The following is a 23,579-nucleotide window of genomic DNA, read 5'->3' as shown; positions in this document are numbered from 1 at the left end:
TATATATATATATATTGTAAATAAAATATTTAAATGACATTAAAAGGAATCAGCCATTGCTTACAGCTTGATAAGGTCAACGACCCTCTTAATATTATTGATGAAAAAAGTATTATTGTGGATAAATAGACGTGATTTTTAGTATTGAGATAGTTTATAGGCCAAAGAATGACGTATTTTTTATTTCTACCGGTAAAATATCGCGGTAGCGGTGGCAAGACTGAAATCATGTAAAAAGCAAGTCTTTATTGAATATGGGAAAAACATTATCAATACATCCAGCACGTTCCATATGAATCGGATTATCAGCTTAAGCGTGAATCCGTAAAAAAAAACAAACATTTTATAATTGAATTTAAATGAATCTAACATTTAATAGTGATAATGAACCGTAAACTATGTTATTTAAGAATAAACTTTAATTTCCATCTTCCTAGATTATAGTCCATGAGGGGGATCAGTCTTAAACGGTTTAAGAGCCCTATGCTGTAGTGGAATAGGAGATTACTCTGTGCACGAGATGAGATAAATGAATAAACGATATATTTCCGTCCATTTATTCACTTAGCATTGTGAAATAGTACAATAACAATGCAGTTCTACATTGAAATAATAACAACGAAATTGAACCGATTAAAATATTTTTTCTTGTAATCCTATTTTTAATACATACATCGTCTCAACATTTTTATAGTGGAAGCTATAAAAGACGCAGGACAATTACCAAAGTGCCCGATCGAATCTCACTGCACTCTAAATAAATATTTACATAAAAATATGCATAGTAAATAAACGATACGTAACATGAAACAGTATTGCTCAACTTTATTGAATATCGAGTACATAAAGGCAACGTTTTAAAAAATATTTTTCTCAGTTGAATTAATAAAATGGTAAACATTACGAAATAAAAATGTTTATGTCCTTGCTCAAGCTTAATATTAAGAGCACTTGACTTTCTAGATGCTAGATAATAATATATTTTAATAATAAAATTCAAAGCAATCTCGAAAGCGAAATCTTACGATTTCTTCTTTTCCTTACATTTTCTTATTAGACAAAATTCGTATATATCTACCATATATTTTAAAAAAAACTTAATTAGTTTTATAAATTACTGTTGGAAACATACAAACAGTTAAATAACAGGTGGCTATTTTGGACCTTCGGGTTTTTAGAGGCGGAATTTATGAGAATTTTTATTGGTCCCGAGCTGTGGCAGATTGTAATCACCTATAAAGAACGGTTCAATAGCGCGTAAATTAACGCCACCGTCGACTTTTCATTACCCTATTTTATCACTACGAAATACCATATTGCATTAGGACACGTTTCTGTTAGCTTCATAGCCGTCGGTTGAGGAGTGAGATTCTGGGATTATGAGTTGGCAACCTTAGTTTCTACTATTATATATTTTTAAGCATAATGAGGTCACTCATCAATATTGTAATTATTTGTTCTCAATTTGTGGTTTGCGGTTTTGAGGTTATATCGTCTATTACCTGTAATATTATATTATATTTAACAATAAGTAATACAGAATCAATACGGTTTTCATAATGTGTGGAAGCACTAACCATCTTATAAATAAATTATTCAATATATATTCATGGAAAAGGTAGTATATTACACTAACATTATATGACTAACACATTATGTAGATAGCATTGTGGACCTGAATTTACTTGAAAAGAGTATAATAGAAAAGACGTATTTATGAATAATAAAAAAACATACCATACATAAAATAGAAGTATATGAACAATTTATAAAATTTTATTCCAAGATATTCCATATAAAGAATTCGGATAAGGAACTTAATGATAATTTAATATAAAAAATAACAAAGATGGTTTAGTTGTTAAAGCACGTGAATTTTATCGGAAGACTGTGGATTCAACTCGGATGAAAATCTGCCACATTGAAGCAGCCTGATGGAATAATTTCCAAACTTTCTCCTAACAAGCAGAGGACGTCTTTGCCCCTAACTAAAAAGACCCATATTTAAGGTTTAATAAGGATCCAGACGAACAAATTACAGCCCAGCTCAGCCTAGGTACATGTCTCAAGATGAATGTCAAATTTATTTATTTTGATTGATTCAATGCTTTAGGTGTAATGAGGTAACTAAATAGAAACAGAGTGATTTTGTATATATAATATTAGTAATAGAACTATAAATAATTTATTTCTTAAAAATATTTGGAAGGTATTCAAGAAAAAACGTGAAATTAAATGTGTTACAGAGTTAAATTCTAATGTTATGAGTTATAATATCACATGATAGGAATCATGCGGACGTGATGAGTTGGCGAGCGGGGCTGGAGACATGCCCAGCTCACGAGATGTGACTATTGTACGGTATAATGGTGCGTTTCCAAATAACTGTCAATTTTTAATACCTAAATATGTATATCACAAACAATTACAGAAAAAATTATAAACGTTTCTTGACCGGAGTGTTTTTTTGGTGAAGTCACATATTCAAAAGCTATGGAAACATCTTATATGTATATCAATAGGCGATTTTTGTCCCAGTGACGAGGGAGTTGGGACGATAGCTGCATATAAAAAAACGGTTATGGTCTCATTTAGAAGAGCTCTAGCCGTAAACGTGGAGAAAATTAAAGAAGATTCTTGATGGCATTTTACTAAATTGTTACGAATTAATAATATGTAAACAAAAATTAAAGTAAATTATTTTCGACAAAATCCAATTCTAACCGAACTAATCATTTAAAAGAGGTTTCATCATTTTGGCGCCAAATGTAGATGAGTGACTTGCAGTTTACAACGAAATGGAATCAAAATAAAACCTGTCATAGGTTTCGAAATTCCTAAAAAATCTTATGAATAAACGCGAAGTTTCGCGGGAGACCAACTAGTGTTTGATGAATGAACAGCCATAATTTCTTCTCCAAGTAGTTGTATATAAACGTAAATTTTAAAATAGTTTTATGGTATTCCTTAGAACATTTTTTTGTTCATATTTCATACTATAAGATCGGAATGTATGTAAAAAGATAAATGTTGTAAATAAAACTGAAATATTTTTTTATTGCTCTGTATTTTAAAAATGGAATTTTAATTTTAAGTTTTCTGTTATTGTAAACGGTTGAGATATATTCCAAGCGCTTAAAATATTCGAAGATATTATCGTTTTAAATGTACGCGATGTTTGTAAAAGAATAATATATAGAAGAATAGCGTACGGACAAATAGGACACCTGATTGTAAGTAGTCACTATTTCCATAGACACGGGCGTCGTAAGAAATTTTAACCATTCCTTACAGTAAGTGTAACCTATTCAGACGGCCTTGAACAAATCATCCAGTAAGCAATTCTAATAAAATGTTTGATTAATGTAATCGTTTTATTTATCCTCATTTTACGTAATTCATTAAAAAAAATCATGGAAAACTCGAGCGGCTTGTGCTGATATTAACTTAATTGTCATATATTTAAAACTTACATTCGTAAGATAAATTTTACATATACATACAACAGTATACTATATTTTTACTTCAAGTAAAGAAGCTACATTCTAAGTAAATGGTATATTAACTCGGAGAAAATTGGGTCGATGGCTTCATTTTCATGAATATCATACATTTTCGTTCTGACTCGATAAACGCGTAAGGAATAGTAAGTAGGTAATAATCCGTTATCCACTTAGTTTAAGTAACAAAGTGAGAATTGTTTCTCAAAAAATCTCTAGGGAATATTCTGCAACTTTTATTGTTATTAATATCGCCTAGACTACACATAATCGTATGAAGTCCCATATATATTATTTCCGTTTTAATAAACATTATTCATTATAATCATAGTTAACTAATATATTATAAAGTTTTTAAGTTTACCAATCGACAGTCTACCTAAGACTACGAGATGGAAATTCATCACTATCTAAAAAATATCCTTTTTATATCATCGTTGCGCCACTAATAATGGAATTAAGATTACATATCTAATGTAAATTGTATTATCCATCCCTACGTAACGTATATAATTGCATAACTAATTTACTAATTACAAATGATCGCTCTCCTTTGGGTGTAAATTTCTGAATATTGATCGGTGACTATTCCGACTAATTCACATAGAGACTGAGCTACGATCAGAGTAGATTAAGTAATACGTGGGTGGTACCCACTCAAAAGAGGCGGTAGCTAGCCAGAGAGAAAATGAATTAAGTTATATAATTGAACAAATAATAAAAAATACTATGAGTAATAGCTTGTAAATATATAAATATAAAGCAAATGCCTCTTCAAAAGGTTAGCTTCACTGTTTATATATACGAGATGAATTAATAAAGAAGCAAATGAAAACTCAGTTGTGCATGCCCGAGTTTGAACCCAAAATGCTTCAGCTGAGATTTCAGCCGACCATTCTTTCTTGAGTGGTATTTATGGTGAGTCTAAGATTAAAATATCTTATGTTGTAAGAAATAGGATAAGGAAAGTATAAAATTCTTTATTATAGATTCACGTCTGATTGCAGTATGTTGTCAGCTAACTATTAGTCATTCAGTAGATTGACTTAAGTGACTTTAAATGAAACAAAAAAAAACAAATGTCTTTAATTAAGGTCATCGCATGTGCTCGTCATTTTATTAAGGTCCTCAATAATAATCATTGCTCGCGGGTTCAAATCAGTGTTAATCGTTTATATCGTGCTCGGCGGTTATGGAAAACATCGCGACGACACATGCATGTGTCGAATAAAATACTGCCACATTCTATAGAGTTTATTTTTATAACATTTGTAGGGGACTGGTAAATTGGCCCCCTGATGGTAAGCTACTGCTTTTAGACATAGTAGCCTTAAGAAATTTTAGGAATAAGCTGCAAAACTTTTTCTAAGGAAGATAGGAGGCCTCTGTTTGGCATTGGGATATCGACGGACCATTAGTAGATTATTACGTACATTAATAACAAAAAAAAAACACATAAATATATAAGTCATGCGCATAAATTCGGCAGTATACGTTGCCAAATAAGTGTTAGGGCGTTAAATTGAATTAAACCTACACCCAAAGTAACGATTGCAATTATTGATTTGCGTTCAATCCGTCAAGTAAACAGTTTTATTGAATCACCGATTTAAACACTGAAGGCTGACAGTTTCATTAAACGCTTATAGATTTACATGGTTATCGTCCTCGTATGCAAAGTGGCAATACATTTCAGTCCGCTATTTATATCTGACAATATCGGTAAATATCTGTACCATTGTTCGTATTTTGTTGTCACAGCGACGTGTTTTGTATGTGCATTGAAAATCTTAGTGTTGCACCGGGTTTAAACTTACAAAAACAATTCTAACAAAAACATTATTTCAATTAAAATATGAAATATATCAATACATATATGTACGTAGGCACTTTAAATATTTCATAAATTTATGTCATAAAGATTAATACAAGACAGACGTTAATATGTAATGACTCTTGTAAATAGTCGTATAATAGCTTTGTTTTGTTATTCAAAAGAATGGAAAAATATGTAACTGCATCACGCAGATGCACTCATACCGTACATACATACGTGTCGATAATTGGAAAACAGTGTTATCTCATATTATTCGAATAACTATATACATAGGTAGACAAAACGACAAAAAGAGGTTTTTACTTAACAGAAATTGTAAACCAATACAACTTTAATGTTGCAAAAACCTTTATAATAATATAAACATAACTTATATTTTATTATAATGAGAAAGATCAAGAACTTATTAAAATTTAAAGGTTATTTTTAAAATATCTCTATTTAATGTAATATTAAATAGTGATATTTTAAATTAAATACTAACTATAAATAGCATACTAAATGCTTTTATATCGAAAAATAATTGAGGTTGGCATAAATCTTCGCCCACCGTTTATGTAACCTAAGTTTTACGATCTCGGAAAATCTGAGTTTTCCTACACGTTATCTCTAATTGCAGCATCGACACACTTCATCACACTCATGTTCTGTTTTGCAAAACGTGATTCAAGTAATATTTTACCTTACGATTTCCATACATATCTGCGTCACAGTAATGTAACATAATCCATATAAGCTAGTGCCTTATAAAATCAATAAATTTTCATTTTTATTCGTATCGATAAATAATATATATTGTAATTCTTTGACGGCTCAAACATTGAACCGAATTCAATGATTTTTTTCTGTGAACCAGCTTGTAACAACGACCAAGTGGAGTCGTGGGCGACAATTAGTAGTCTACATTTCAAAAGAATGACATGCCTTGTTCAAAGGTAAAAAAGACAGAGATAAAAATTAAATCGTATACTTACTCATTGAAAGGAATTCTTATAATTCCATTTACAATGCGTTGACCTGTCTTTTGCACAATGTAATCACAAACAAAATATTTAATATTATATATATACTAGATTTATTCGTATATGAAAAATTGCTATCTATTATTTAAATGCATTCGTGACTAATTTCTAGACCATCAATAACCATAGATGTCAACCAAAATTGTCTCATTTTTGGTGACTGTTCCAAGAATTGTAAACACAAAAATTACTACATGTGTTCGCGAAAAGGCGTTATAACATAAGCCGAATAACCTTTATATATATTGCCATTAACTCGAAAAAAATTCTCATTGGCATCAAGCATCTTCAAAAAAAAGTTTAGATACAAAAATAATACCTTAATTCCGTTTTATTTTCTACATTTTCATCGCTCCCATTTACTTCAAGCATGGTTTAAATGATTTTCGATCCGTTAAAATTATGTCTAAATAGTGATTTTGTTCTCTCTGGTATGTCATGATATTGCTAATTCATTTACTTGACATTTAAAACTTATTCTCAATTCTCGTTTGAAACCAAAGGAGGTTATATAGCATGTCAATTACATTATATATTATATGTGACTTATTTGTTACTTAAATAATAACTTTTATTTCCTTTAAATGCCAGATAATGTCTTAGAAAGATTCCTGCGCTCGTATATTAGAAATAAAGCCATGCAATTGTTATAGTTATATACCCGTTACGATCAATAGTTAGCAGAGATATACGTATAGCTCATTAAAAAATTTTTAGAAAATCTCATTTAACAATTGAATTTAAAAAAATAGGTGTTAAATTGTTATTGCTGATTATATTGCCCGTCCCGAGTTCACATGAGTATTCATACAAAAATACTATCAAAGTTGAAGCTTTAAAAAAATATTTGTTACGTTATAAAAGCAGCCTATGTTCGAAATTTCAGCTTTCTACAAACGATTTTATAATTATATCTTATTATTAGTCACGGCATCCTCCGTTGATTGTTGTATTCATATTTAAGAAATTATTTGATGCATTTTCCTTGTTTTTGTAAACTCATAGAAACAAGGCCGCATTTACAGATTAGAGATGTAACTATTTACATTGTACACATTATATACATCCCTAGTTGGTTACTCTATTATAATAGATACTGCTGTCGATATGTCTATAAATTGTGAATTACAAGATTTTTTTTCATCACATGTTGCAAAGTCAAAGTCTGCACACGTGAATACATCAGATTATAAATATTATATTATTTAGTAAGATGTCATAATAGTTATAAAATATTATATATATATATATATATATATATATATATATATATATATATATATATATATAGTTTGTAAAATAAAAGCAACAGATTCAGTCTTTAGTAAGCCTTAATATACAAAGCTATTTTTCGCATACTTAACTGATATATATTATTAAGATATATTCAAATGTCTATTTAATATTTAGAAAATATAATATGTCATATTTTTAGGTTCGGTCGAGCAGTTAAAGTTATTTAACAGACACACAGACAGCTATAGCAAACATCTAAAGAATCAAATGTTTAAACTTTTAGACACTAGTAATTTAAATAACATAATTTTGTTAAATAAACATTTATATAATTTTAATACGAAAGCGTATATAACATTATACTAAAAAAATATTGACATCATAAATTAGGGTTACGAAACGGAAAATTGCTCAACATTTAATAAGAAAAACGTTACCGTGATATTTTCAGTTAGGATGAAATTAACTTACGATTCGAAGAATTCATAAGGCAAGGTAAGGCTATATATGAAGATATGATTCTAAATTTCGGAAGAAAAAAATAATATGTTTACTTCAGCAACATTTATGATCATAGTTTTTCAATATAATTTTATTGACTATATTTAATAAATAAATAAATATTGTACAACATCACATATATTACTCTGATCCCAATGTAACGACGGCACCACAAACACCCAGACCCAAGGCAACATAGAAAACCAGTGAACTTCTATTATATCGACTCGGCCGGGAATCGAAACCGAGACCTCAGAGTGGCGTACCCATGAAAACCGGTGTACACACTACTTGACCACGGAGGACGTCTAAATATTTATATAGACATTACAACGTCTGGGTCGATAACACCCACTGATCAGTTATTGCTGTGTCGAAGTTTGGAGGATCAGAGAGCATGTTGAAGGATAAATTATAACTTCTTAAGGATTTGATAAGGTATTAAATTAAATATTACTTTTAAAATTGTTTCTAGGAAGGCTGACGAGCAGTCTAATGCACCTCAGGATAACTGATCATCGTCGCTCATAAACACTGGCACTGCTAGAAGTAAAAGCCAACCCTCAATGGATTGCTAACTACGGGTTAAAGTGGCCTGAAGTGTTATATTTCTTATAATAATAACACTAGCTCACTCACCCCTTAAACCACAATATAGAAATACAGAGTATTAATGTGTGGCGGTGGAATAAATAATAAGTGGCGTCCACTGAGATGGGTCTACACAAAATCTTACCACCGGAAAATTGTATATGTATACCTACTTGTCATACCAATGTCTATGAACTGCTATAAATAAATGAAATGAATAATAAATTATGTTCTTTGAAGTACATAATACAAATTTAAGAGTTACTTGAAAGACCAATGTGTCTGACTAATAGAAATAAAGTTGTATTAATTCAAAAAGTCCATATAAAGAAGGGAAATCTGTTTAAGAACAGAAAGAGCAGTATCCGCCTACGTTGCTTTAGTACGCCCACGTTGAATAAATTGAACGGTATCTGGAGAGAAAATTTTACCTTATCGGTGTCACGAATTACATAATATACTACTTGTTCAATGTACTATATACTTAGTAACAGCAATCTTAAGTATATAAAAGGATTTTCTATTAGACCTATACTAGCAATTTGTGTGTACATCTATTGATATCATTATCAGCTTTAGAATGATATAAAATTAAAGTATTTAATTTTGGGTGTATTTTGAATAAATCTACGGCCGTTATTAAAATTTTAATTATAATTATTACGTAGCTTAGTAATTACTACAATGTCTATTAACTTATAAATATCTTATATAAACATTTCGTTAACAAGGGACGCAAGTTAGAAGGAAATTGTATTTTCTCTCCCGTCGTGAAGTCAGGGCCAGTCTAAGTGCTTATACTGGTACACAAAGGACTCTGCGGTACCTATAACTGTAACATAACTTCTTTTCTTAACACTCATTATTTATAAAAGTTCATATTTAAGCTTAGTTGTTTCGAAAGTCACAAGTAAACGAAGAATCTATATTCCATATTTCGTACAACCTATCCACAATTATAGATCGTTAAAAAATTTTTTTTTTTTAGTCAACTGCATTTCCTTTTTATTTCACCACCTAAATAGATATGATTATCATAATGATTATCACAATTTTATGTAATATGAAAAGTTAATGATAAACCGTATTTGTTTAGTTTTACTTATTTTACCAGAGCGAAGCCGGGTTTTTATCTAGTATATATATGTATTTTGTTTAAAATATGATAAATTGTCTTATTGTAGTATTAAGTAATTAAAAAGTATTTGACTACATCGCTTTGATAACATATTTAGAATCAATTTAGTAATAAACAAACTGCTATAATGGTTGTAATGCACTGAGTAGTAGTCGTAGTAGTAGTGAGTCACCCAATTAAATAATGTTATCTCAAAATTAGTGAAGTGCGTTTAAAATAGTAATATACATAAAAATTTGATATTATTGTCACAATTATGTAATTAAAAACATTCGATTTTTATTTACCTTATTTTTATATAAATATTTAGACGTGATTTACAATATTTTCATATTCTCGTCTTAAAATTGAACCGAACATATAGAAGGTTGCAAATTTTACAAAACAAACAATCCCTTCATTCTTATTTCGACGAGATCAAACGAGAATTAAGTTGATTATGATCTCATGTCACTGTTAATGTAATAGACGAATGTCCTTATCTATAAATGTGTAAATTATTTAACGAGCCCCAGGGAAATTTATAGCACCGGTTCTTGCAATTCATCAGTTATATAAATGTAGATGAAAGTTAGTAGGTCTCCCTTATTTCCCCAGGCATGAAAGCGCCGTTGGCTTGTTTCAGGTTTTCATAAAATAACATTGTCTCCGTAACTTGAATTATCCTCTAACAATATAAGCTGTAAATTCAAATGGTTATCTAATATTACGCACGATTGAGAATCGTGTTTCACATTGATTGTTATCCATTTATCAATATCATCTGGAGAGAAATGGTAGAAACTCGCAACTGGATCAATAACAGACCCTGAAGTGACCTATTTACATATTTTTTCTTTGAGTTTTATACACAATTCTTTTCCCTAGCTTATGACATAACACTGTGTTTTTATAATAGTTATTTGCATTAAGTATTAAATTGTGGAGATATCCTTTCTTGGTGTTGTCTTTTCTGTTTATTCTGAATCCATCGCTGGCAATAACGTCGAAAACAAATAGCATATTAATGCAATACGTTCATATGCTTTTAGTATCAATTGAAAAGCACAGTTGCAAACTCGCTGCTCCTCCTGCGCACCCTCATTATTTATTTATTTATTTATTTATTTTATTTTATTGTTGGATAAGCAAACAAACGTTATCAGGGAATCTGCTCTTTCTCACTCAAAACGTTTATTTATAGAAAGGTAGGCCTTGACTGCACCGGCACGTGTTTTAACTTAAGCCCACGCAGCATCTAGGCCCTGGTATTATTAATGGACTATCATTAGTTTTATTTAAAAAGAAACCCTGCTCCGCAACTTTGGAACACAAGATACATTTTTCAACCTCATATATGACAATCAGCTTAATATTTCCACCGAACGCCCATATTATTTATTTATTTTTGTAATATTTAAAATGTATTAAAAACAGATAGGACCATACAAATTTCTTGCCTTATTTGTATTGCATGGCGTAATTGAGTCAATAATAAAATTACAATTTACCTAGACGTACTCCGAGGCGTTATCTTGAAGATATAATCTGTGTCTGACTAAGTACCTGAATCATTCGTTACATCGTATCCAAATAAAGGAGTCATTAACAAATGAATCAATCATTTCTTTACATATTGTAAATGATGGGGATGTTGGGTAACTTATTTATTTCATTGCGAGATCTAGTATAACATTTACTTTTATTATGTGAATTTAAATATATATGTTTGTCTCCCCAATGCTTTTCCGTCACCGACTACCAATTACAAACACAATTGAGCAAATGAAAATTCAGTGGTTGTATCCGAAATCAGCGTGTAAGATTCACGTGTTCTAGCCACGGGGTAAGATATTGATACAATTATTAATATAATGATTCAATAGTTTTGTTTATAATATTAATAACTTTAAGGTTCGAATACGTATGAATACATTTAGATATACGGACAAACCGTGACAATGGAACATATGACGCTGGCCGTTTTATTGTTGGATAAGCAAACAAACGTTATCAGGGAATCTGCTCTTTCTCACTCAAAGCGTTTATTTATAGAAAGGTAGGCCCTGACTGCACCGGCACGTGTTTTAACTTAAGCCCACGCAGCATCTAGGCCCTGGTATTATTATACAAAATATTACCGGTATATATACGTATATAACATAGCTTTATTAACAGCGTTTTATGGCATAAAAGATTATATTGAATTAGTTACGAGCTATACATATAATCCGTTGTTTGTGTACTTATTAATGTTATTCAATTGAAATCTATATCTTTATACTAACCTAATGAAACGAAAGAAAGATACTCATATTGTCTGGATGCAATTAAAACATTATATTTTTTTATTTCCGTGTATCAGTGTGGTTGAATATTTCGTTGAAGAAATTGTAATGAGAAGACCAACAGCTTAACGTGCCCTATGATATAGTGAAGGTAAATATTAACGAGTGTTAAATATAGACTTTTATTTGCTTTTGCCTTGGTCTAACAAACAGCGTCCTATATTTAGTTTAGTAGCAACAAGTTTTCGACACCTACTTCATCATTTGTTTGCTTTTCTTGTAGTTATATAAGTTGCAGTTCACATAATAGTAATTAAGATCGAATAGTAATGAAAGACGATTTATTTAGAAATATTTTGTTTATTTAAACAGATTTGTCTAACTTGAATTTAGTATTTTCATTAAAATTACGAACAATACAATTACCTAGTTAGATTTATAAGCTCGGACATTGTTATCAGCACAATTTATATCATCAAATATTTAGTTGGCACAGAACATTTTAAATAACAAATAAAGTAAGATTTGTCTTTAATATCTTGAAACATAGATGAAACATTTAGAAATGTTAAGTATTAGCTTCTCTCACTCCGCGAGTAGCACTCTCCAGTGAAATTCATTTGTGTCAGTCGGAAGCTATTTTTGTCAACAATAGCTCTGCAACCTTGTTAATGTCATCTGTCCATTTCTTAGTTGTTTTCCCTGATCTTCATTTGTCTTTCACATTAAATAAATGTCCAATTTTCAATAGTATATTTAATGAAATATCATAAATATACATAGTGTGATACATGTACTACGCACTTGATATGGTGATCCGAATATTCGCTCTGTTCAACTGAACTGAACTGTAGACTGTTCACCTGACATTAGTGTGGCTTTGCCATTCATATAGAATAGGGCGCGGACGGAGCGGCGCATAATTCGAATTATAGAATCCTGGACTCAATTGACAATTTAGTAATCAATTAAAATATTAAAGTGATTATATACCTAGCTAATAATATCGTTATACCACAATATAAAAAAATATTAATTTATTTAAAGACGACACGATCATATAATCTATCAAATCTATAGGGACATTTTGTTGCATTATGTTGAACGAAAAGCGTAAACGCTAAGATGTTCCCAGCGCTTACGACGTTTTATGACTATTCTCTACAAGCGATGCAGCGCTGTATATTTTAATAATTTGATTAGATGACAATGAAGATTTATCGCTGCAGCAAACTTTTGTTCTAACTCTTACCAATATTTGAACAAATAGTTTAAATGAACATTCTTGTCATAAATAATATTTGTTAATACAGTAAATTTTTCTCTTTTAAAAGGTACTACTTTGGGTGAAATTTTAATCAATAGAAGTAATTTCAATCACTATAGTATACACATACCATGAAGTATATCAAAATGGCTTTTCCTTTATCGAAATGATTTTAAGCGAAACAGGAAAACGAAAGTATTTTTCTTACAGGTCAATAAAAATGTTATTCTTTCACCTTTATGTGTCAGAACTTCTTTTCCGTTCGTATATCAACAGTCAATATTCGTTTATAATTTGGTCCAAATGATTTCTGACGTTAATATATTTTTAATTTTTTACCTTGAATCGTATTATTATATATGTGAACGTAAAAAAGTAAAAATACCAATGTTTTTTACAATATCAGACATTTCGGAACCTGAGACTTATAATTCGCGATATAATAGAATCAATTGGAAGGAGGAGAGTAATATGTATGACCTAAACTAATATATCAACATTGTTCAAATCTGTAACTCATCAGGAAGTTAGTTGAAAAACAATTACAAAATTCTATATTCACAGACATTGCTCGAAGCGAGTTAACAAAAACGCGGTAAAATAGTTTGAACATGTTATTTAGTGAAGTTTTTAATTGATATGTAATCATAATATGAGTTTACAAGAGCAATTTGCTCTTCGACATTGGTTTTATTGGTTTTTAATGAATAATCAGTATAAACCCCGTACCAATGTTTCAAATCAATCATAATTTATTATTATTATTACTATAGGTAAATAAGGTTTTTAAAATTAGTCTATAAATTATCTATATTATGACAATATTAGCCAAATAACCTATTTCTAAAAACATTAATTAAGAACAATACTCAATAACATTATCATCTTCAGTAATAAACAATCTGCTACAAGTAATTCTAAGTAATTATTGTAAATTTTTGTGTCTTGTTTGTAACGGATACTTTAATATACTTTATACTATAATTGTAAATTACAACTATTGTAAAAAACAATATTTGTTACAGTAGTTATGTAACAATCTTCTCCATCAATATTTTAAAGGTGATATGTTTGTTTGTACGCGCTCATGTCTATATCTTCCAGTCTAATTAAAAACAATATTTGATATATAATAATGTATGTTAGCACATTTATTGAAAATTATTATTGACTATTAATCATTACGATATAAGCTATAACCAACGGAAACGGAGCATTAGTTTAACATGGGTGCAACCGCGCGGGATCAGATTTTATTTTATAAAACCATATCCTGCCCAGGTATTATATATAAATGTTTTATTAAATATTTGCTGGATGTGAATTCATTTATTGCTAGTGTCAATCGCTTTCCAACATTTCAATTTCAATTTCGTATCGGTTCGCGTGCTTTTATTTTTTACTGTTCCTGAAATAGTATTATTCTCGGTGCTGCGTATATTTTTTTATTCAATATACAATCGAAGTAATATTTTTCTCGTTCTATTTAATTTCATAACAAGTAAAAAGTCTTTATATTTTCTCTAACGAATTTGAACTTCAATTTATGTAGGCTACGTTTCTATTATGAAAAGTTCATTTAAAAAAAGGTAATCAGCAAATAAATCTGTACCTAAAAATACCTTATTACGCCTACATTTCAAATACTACTTATAAATAATAACATAAAATTCTAATTAAAAAATATATATCTTTGCACGTTATTATTCTTCAAAAACATCTAATTACGTAACATAAGTTTTATAAAATAATTATTTGCCAATTAATAACTTCCTTCTAGGTCTTTAATATTAACAAGGTCTTAGACATTTTAATTAGATGTTGTCCGCTAGAGCAATTATAATAAGACGTTATTATCTGGTGTAATAGTTGTATTAATATCGGCCGGCTCGGAAGTGGTCATGTTTTTATCTATAACGCTCCACGTGCAGCTGGGCAGTGGTTAAAACGCAAAAAGCGGAACATTATGCATAACATTTATCAGACAGGGAGTATTTTATTTAAAAAAAAAAAATGGTTACTAATTTTTAAATAGTAAATAATTTAACTATATACTATATCTGTTTAGCTATTTATCTGTGATTATCTTTCAGTAATATTAACAAATGAAAAAAAAAATGGAGCATCAAATGAATAAACGTGCTTGTCTAGACTCACTCTTAACACTAATCAATTGAATTATTGGTATTATTCCAAATTAAGCGACTCTTCGCATTTAACTTAATAGGTAATTAAGGAAATGATGATTTTTTTTTAGTGTTTCCAGGAAACTTACTTAGTTATATTTTGAGATCACGCAATATTAATATTTAGGAAATATACTTCACAATGTGGGGCGATAATTTATATGTGATACATAATTTTTTACGTTCATCTCATAAATAAATCGTCATTTTGTATTCACAAGTATTCACAATTACCATACCTACTGTAAAAAAAGTACACGCTAAATTTAGATACATTAAAAATACTCCTACACGGACTATTCGTCAAGTGTTGGTGTTTCTTATAATTATTCACGAATGTCAATTATTATTCGTTACTGAAATATTGAATTGGCCGTGAATAATATTGTATTGTTTCATTTGTGTTTTGTTTTATTTATTTCGCTGCCTTTAAAGACTAGTAACATATAGAAATATTATATTTTATTACAATTGTTTTCTATTCCCTCAGCTATATCACCAGCCCAATAACATAATTGATTAGTATCAGTAACTGACATTGTAAATACATCTCACTACCTACACGCCCTTAATTCTTTTTGTGTTATTTCCAAAGAAAGACCTTTTGATATTTAGCAAATGATTGGTTTGCTGACCTTTCTGTCGACAATTTTCCATGTACTCTACAGATATTCTACGAAATACTTTCCTTTTTTCAGTTTCGCTAAGCCTTATTTAGAAATTTTTCGATTAAACTTTATAACATATACTCTAATTAAAGATAAATGAATAATATGGTCAATCAATTTAGTAGGTTTACCAAAAAAACAAACATATATTAAAATAGGTACAGGTAACGTTTCTGTTGTACACATTGGTTACATTGAATAGATAAAAAAAACTTGATTACTTTAATTGTTTACGATTAGTGATTTATATAACGAATAATTAACCATCCATCTCATTTAAAAATGTAATCATAAGACAAAGAACCGAGAGATATAATACGATTACGACATATTAAAATTTCAGATTAATATTAGTATTGGTACTCACGCATCACGCCTAGTGCGCTCATCCCAGAATTTGTCCCAGAACGTGGACCTATTTTTGATACGCAATACACTGGTACTCAGGGTGCGGGGTAATGTACTGCCGGTACTAGCCGACGACACGCCAGTAGCCATGCTGTGCTCTGAGGCAGAGCTCTTGGTTATGAATGTCGACCCTCCGCTTGCGCCCAACCCTTCAGACTGAGAGCCTGTACGATGCATTTCGGTGCTTTTAGCTCACACTGACCACATAACAAAGTACTCAAATCCCATTGCTGACTGCCGGGACTGCCTTATCTAAGCAGTACACTATTGAACGTTGGCCGTGGTCGGGGTCGTGTCTCTATTACTTTTGTTTCAATTTACGATTTGCCAAGTGACGTCAACTATCAATTGCATCCCGTAATTAATGGCACTTGTTGCCAAAATAATATCGATCACTGTAATCCATGCACACTCGGAATTATATTAAAATGTCAAATATGAACTAATTTTACATTGTTTTATCGCACCCGTGTGTTCTTATCGACAACAACGCAACTAGTGTTTTTATAACTCGCGAACTTCGGTAAACATCACAACAACGCAATCAATAAAACAATGTGCTACTGAATGTTTTCAAGGTTTTTTGATAAGGTTAGGCCTTCATTATCATACATCTTTGGCACTTCATAGGCGAGTCAAAGAATGTGTCTAGTTCATCAGGTGCAATGAAATAGTAAACCGGGGTGGACTTGTCGAACCAGTGAATGACCTCGGTGATGTCCAACTGTGAGCTTCGTGAACACACCTAATACTCGTCAATAAGCACGTTTTTATTTACGGTATATATGGCAATAGTTATACAATACGGATTTGCATATCACTTATTGTCTCTGTATCCGAAAGAGAAGCGTTTTGTACAAATTTAAAAACAAATAAAAAAGTCACATTTTAATAGGGGTTAACGTTTCGAAAGGGGCTTCCTCGGCGCACAGGACCGCAAAGCTAAACGTATCTTGGCATTGAAGCAACGTACCGCCGGCGCGCCGCGCGGACTGTCAATGGAGGAGAATACGGCGCAGCGGCGGCTGCCGGCGGCCCGCGGCATCCCACTCACTCGCCCGGCCACCGCCGAGAGTGCGCGACTTCACCCGAGGATAAATTTGGCGCTAATGGAACTGGCGGGCGGTGAGCGCCGGTAATCAATGTTCGACGTGGAAATCGAGGGACAGTTAAAGTATTATCAACCTTCAGTTTGATTCAGGTGTATCATGATCATTTGAAATTCCTTCGTTATCAGATTTTAGACATTTTTATAGATTTGTTGGCTTACATAATATGTAACGATAAAATCTAAATCTTTAAAATGAAACATTCGAAAACTGTTAATTTCCGAGTTTATTTGAGCTGAAATTCAAAACAAATATGTATGTATAATATGACAAGGGTCGATTTCAAATCGTTAGGTGCAACGGGGGTGCACCTGAAGATGTTGTTTGGAAATTAATGTAAAAAACTAGTTTTAAAATAGGTGACCGAAGAGATGATAAGTGCAAAAGTAAAAGGGAATAAACGGAAGATTGATTAATAACGATATTAGTAGATAGATGCTTTGTGCTTGTGACTTTTTTGGTCCCAATTAAAATGAGCTTGACATGGCAGTTCAAAGAGAAATAGGGACCGGGAGTATTAACGTCGAACGTATAACGGTCGCAATCTGACGTAAATTTAAAATCTATATAAAAAGGAGATCATTTAACAGTTTTATTTATGGTATACATATTTTAAAGATTATATTTATTTGCATATATGCATATAAAATAAAATGTATTAATCGAGTTAAAAAAAAAACAAATGGTGTAATACTTACAACAGAATACTTACCATAGCATGATAAGCTTACAGCACTAACATATTAGTTGAGATGGTGACTTTGAACGAGAAACAAAAAGAGCCAAAAATGTACAATACAATACAAATACATTCATCATAACCAGGACACGTCAAGAGTTAGCTATAGAAGAGCATGCTAAGAAAATCAAGAAGTGTCAATAAAGCGGACATGCCAAGTACGTGCGCAGGTAAGTATACATACGCTCTGTCCAGCTGAGCCGCCTCGACCTCCTTGAATCTGCAAGCAATTAAAAAATATGGAAAAGAAAGATAGAACGAAGACTTCAAACACCTAAGCGGTTCCAGGTCGCGCTTACGAGAATGCGGGTCTAGCTTCACACCAAATAGTTTGTGCTGGAGTGTAGTGGCAGGCTTTGTTTCGGTGGTGGCAATAGCATGATTAAGGTCGCTCAATCTAGTAATTTTGTAGTTTAATTTAAAACATTCACTAGGTAACATTCTTGTTACGGAACAGCACAAGGATCAATTAAATACATAATACGTTCGCATGCTATTACCTATTACCAGTGTGTACGCTTTTGTGAGTAAGCTCTACTTAACTGTTAGTTGTACAAAACATTTATACGGTATTTTATTGGAAAACGGCTTACTTTAATATGTTTCGAAGCATTCTTGAGTAACTACATTGTTCAGTGTGTCTTGTAGTGCTTAATATTGGACACTGTGATTTAGGTACGAAATAAGCTCTAGGAATAGGCAATTATGTATTTTTGTTTATTTTCAAACTGCATTCAAGGTGGATTAAGAAATTTCTATACATAACAATTTAATCCACAGTCACTCAAAGAACCTCGAGGATAATTAAATTTAAAATACTTTAGTGTATTTTCTATGAGTTTGAGTTGCATATCATACATTTACGGATGCGGAAATGTGCTATTTGTTAAAAAATATTTCTTTGAGAGTATTTGTGGTTTATGTGTGCACGTTTTGCTTTAAAAGCTTTTAAAAGGTTTACCTAGAACTCACTTGAATTCACTTCACTTTCATTTAATTTTTTGATAAATTTCACAGTATAAACCGTTTATTGTGGTAACGTTTAAATTTATAGTTCAAAACCTTATTTTGTACACAAAAACATTATAAAAAATTTCTTAAACACATACATATACGTACTTAAATTTAATTATATCAGATAGTACTTATTAACAAATTATTGTTTTAAAGAATGAAAGAATTTGAATAATTTTAAGCCAATTTTTTATTCGTATTAACGACAATGCATACTAAAGTAACATAATTTTAATTAGATAATTTTCATTACCGCAAAGAAATATAACGTATATCAAGTGATAATAATAATAATTTGTTTCGGTAATAACTTTATCATAAACTTATAATTTCGTTGATGTAACGTAAGAAGTGTCTTCATGTTCGTGATTCATTAGTCTCAGTACAAAGGCAGTTGAAATTGATTTTATTACATCGTAATTTAACCCATAGTAATAATATATTAAATAAAATTTGTTTTCTCATTGAGATAAATTAACCCATGAAAATTTGTAAATTACCTTTACGTTAAAGTTAAGTTAAATTACGTTTAACATACTTTTGGTTGTGGTTACACGCGTTCGATATTTGTATAAATTGTAACAATACATTGTAACTTTTAAACTGGTCTTGAGGGTAATATTTATTTCGAAACATTTTTACATATTTATTTTTGATTTCAGTTGTAGAACTTGAACTAGAATATTTCTGAAATTTGGTTAAAGTAATTTGTTGTCAAAATAAGAAATTTTATAATAATTATTGTTGCAGTATAGAATTATCTTTGAAGTACTAGTATCTTGTAAGATTCTTCATGTTAAATGTTAATAATCGTTGCCTTGATTAAGTCATTAACCTTCATATTCTAATGTCGGAATTCATGCTATCATCAAGGCGTATTATTAATTTTATTTTTATTTTATTATAATAACTTACATCAGAATTGGAATGAATAAATTTTCTAATTTTTATTTATGGCCGTGGACTTACCTCTCGCTGGCAATCGAGCTGTTTCGCGACATCGACTTGGGCGACATTTCGAAGTCGGAATCAGATCGGTAGAGGAAGGACTCGCGGCGCTGAGGCATGGATTGGAGAACCAGCGCAGCCGAGGGTGAGCCGCCCTCGAGTGGGGAGCGTGCGCCCCCCGCAACACCGCCGGCGCCCCCGCCATTCTCCACATCGAAGCTGAAACAACAAAACAAGGATTAACGACTCTAATTTTACTAGTAGGTAAAGGTAACATCTTTGTGTTAAAGATATTCTTGAATTTTGGCATATAGCAGTTCCGGAAATATTGTAAAAGATTATTTTTATTACATTTACAAATAAAATTTGAGCTCATTTTGCTGTAATATAACTATCCTACTTATAATATACTCGTCATTTATACTCATTCATACCCTTATCCCATTTCCCATTATGCCATTTATTAGGGGTCGGGCACTCTGAGTATTATCATTCATCTATTCTCTTTATTGTCTGTACAAGCGAACACATTAATTCACTAATCAACACAAATCGATGAAGATTTTTGTATAAATCAGTTCAAGATATTTTTTTAATTCATATATTAGTACCAAAACAGCATATGCATGGTTAAAAATATGATGTACCTAACAAATAAGTATAATATGTGCGTAAATAATTTTCGTGGCAAAACAGAACAAAAACCTGTATACTAATAAAAATAGGTAATTGTTTATAAATATAAAGTTTTACATTATAAAGTTTTTACTCCACGTAGATGTAATAGGAATCATAAAAAATACCATATGTTTTGCACTAAATTTGGAATACGGCTAATGGCTACGTTGCGTTGTAGCCCACAAGTGGTATTTCAACAAATATCATTTGTGTGATATACGACGAATTGATATCGACGTATAGCCTATTTACCATGACATCAATGTCAAGTGTGTGCCAAATATCCGTTGATGACTTAATTGAGAAGTATTTGACGAATACTTCAATAAGTAGGTCATATCATTGAAAGCTGTTACTTGTAAATTATATTATTTTTGATAGCAATTATTGTTTCTAACTATTACTTAAGGCTTACTTACTTTGTGGTTTTTATTTTTTATTAACATATATTTTTATGCATTTATAATAGGGCTTTTGAAATATAAGTTTTATAACTAAGATAGAGCGTCATCTTTGTCACTCAAGGAAGCTTCATGACGCCTTAAATAATCATTTGCAGGCAACGACAGAGCATTTTACAAAATTGATTTGACACATCTTCATTAACATCGTTATCATCGCTTAAGAGTTGCTATTTGGGAATCGTTGTTTTTTTTTCATTTAATGAGATTTACGACGGAACCACTCCCGCGTGAGTTAACACGTAGGGGGTGGTCAGTCTAGTGTAGTAGCAGATGGCGTATAAAGCGTGACAAAATGTATAAAAATATGTCTAGTAGCAGGAACCGATATAAAATCCTTATAATAATATCGTATTAATACACAGTAAAGTGAAAATTAAAATACAACTATTTTAATCATATTAAGTATTGGAACGAAGTTCTATTTCTCGGCGTACATTAGAGAGAATTGGCAGAAATCGACCTTTTGTCTCTTTCTATCTAATATGATTTTCAGATTTTTATATTCATTGATTTATATAATGATGTCTGTTATTTAATACATAATATATACCGAAAGCAACTTCGTCCCAATCGGGTGTCCCACGACACCTCGCGAATTTTTTAAATTAAGTATTACCGAGCCGAACAAAAGAGCAACGATTAAGCTACAAAAGACTAATAATTTTGCCAAATACATTAATATACTTCCATATTTAAATTAAGGAAGTTATTATTGATTAAGAGCATTAATAAATTTCTGATATAGGTAACTAGGTAAATATAAAATGTTCATAGTTATACATTATTATAAACTAGCGGAACCTGCGCTATAACTCATGAAATTACCCAAACGGTCTCCCATTATACTCCTCGAGGGGTTAACTTAAGAAAGTAGCCTATTTCCTTCACCGGGAATCAAACCATATCAAATTTTATCCAAATCGGTTCAGCCGTTCAAGCTTAAAAAGTAACAGACAGTCACTTTCGCATGTATATTACTATAGATTCTATAAGTGATTATATTAAATTAAACCAGGGGAGGCAGAAAAATCTTAAGTCCCAATATTTTTTAACCGTGGCATACTAATTTCATTTTCGGTTTCAGAGACAAAGATTCTACAATATTCGGTCGAATGCATTTTCACTTATAGTTATTCTATTTTTAAAAATACTTTCACCTTCGATTTAGTTGGGTTATTTATAATGAAATATTTATTTACATTGATACAGTTTCTTATACATTTTATTGTGTGCCTGTGAACAGATGAGAGTAAATAGCTTAGACATTACAAGATACGGCCATAAAGGTATTAGTTGTTGTGTCACATGGTTGACATGTTATCGGTTTTGAGATATAATTTAATATGACCCTTGTGTCAGTACGTTCACTGACGTCCATTTATCTACAAAACATCAACGATTGATAGCAAAATATTAAGCGAATGAGTGATACTCACGCAAATGAGCTTTCACTGGGCCCTACTTAAGTAGTAAATTAACTTTTCTATTCATTTCATTATATAAAAAAAAAAACAATATAATTAAATAAACATATTAATAATACTACCAAAACGATTTTATGTTTAAATATAAATTTAATTATATAGATTCAATTGGCTTGTTTTATCTTTGTAGAGAATGTTTTTTTCATTGAAATATAATTTTATTCTAAAAGAACATTGTACTTTATATATTAATTTAGCTAAAAAATAGTAATATTTAAGTTTAAACGCGATTGTTTAAATTATGAGAAGGTAAAACATGAGTAATTACACGCACTAAATTCAACGAACAATCGCGACACCTGTCGGAATTTTCATGAAAGTGTTCTCCGATCCAAGCATTTTCCTTAGAGGTTCAAGTTATTTCCAATAGAGGTCTCTTTTATACAAGCATTAATTCAGTGTAATATTTTTCAAAACAAGTCCAATTCCAATTTCTCTTTGTAGTTTCTTTAAATAATAAACATTTTAATATTGTATTAAGACTTTTTATATAATTAATTCAATATTGAATCCTTAAAACTA

The 23,579-nt window shown here is 30.7% G+C and overlaps 1 protein-coding gene across 4 annotated transcripts in view; it reads right to left on the bottom strand.

Annotated features, from left to right (window-relative positions):
- Nucleotides 1–23,579, bottom strand: part of LOC125063948 (cAMP-specific 3',5'-cyclic phosphodiesterase, isoforms N/G-like) — a 110,036-nt gene that overhangs the window by 36,822 nt on the left and 49,635 nt on the right. For 3 of the 4 annotated variants that reach the window (XM_047670679.1, XM_047670680.1, XM_047670682.1), the window contains 2 exons: nucleotides 20,453–20,650; nucleotides 18,654–18,689 (listed from right to left, as the gene is read on the bottom strand). In XM_047670679.1, coding sequence (XP_047526635.1) covers nucleotides 18,654–18,689; nucleotides 20,453–20,650 — 234 coding nt within the window. The remainder of the gene's footprint in view (nucleotides 1–18,653; nucleotides 18,690–20,452; nucleotides 20,651–23,579) is intronic. The other variant, XM_047670681.1, reaches the window with a different exon arrangement.

Source organism: Vanessa atalanta, chromosome 5 (genome assembly GCF_905147765.1).
Source record: "Vanessa atalanta chromosome 5, ilVanAtal1.2, whole genome shotgun sequence".
Classification (NCBI taxonomy): domain Eukaryota; kingdom Metazoa; phylum Arthropoda; class Insecta; order Lepidoptera; family Nymphalidae; genus Vanessa; species Vanessa atalanta.
This window is presented reverse-complemented; position numbering and strand designations above follow the sequence as displayed.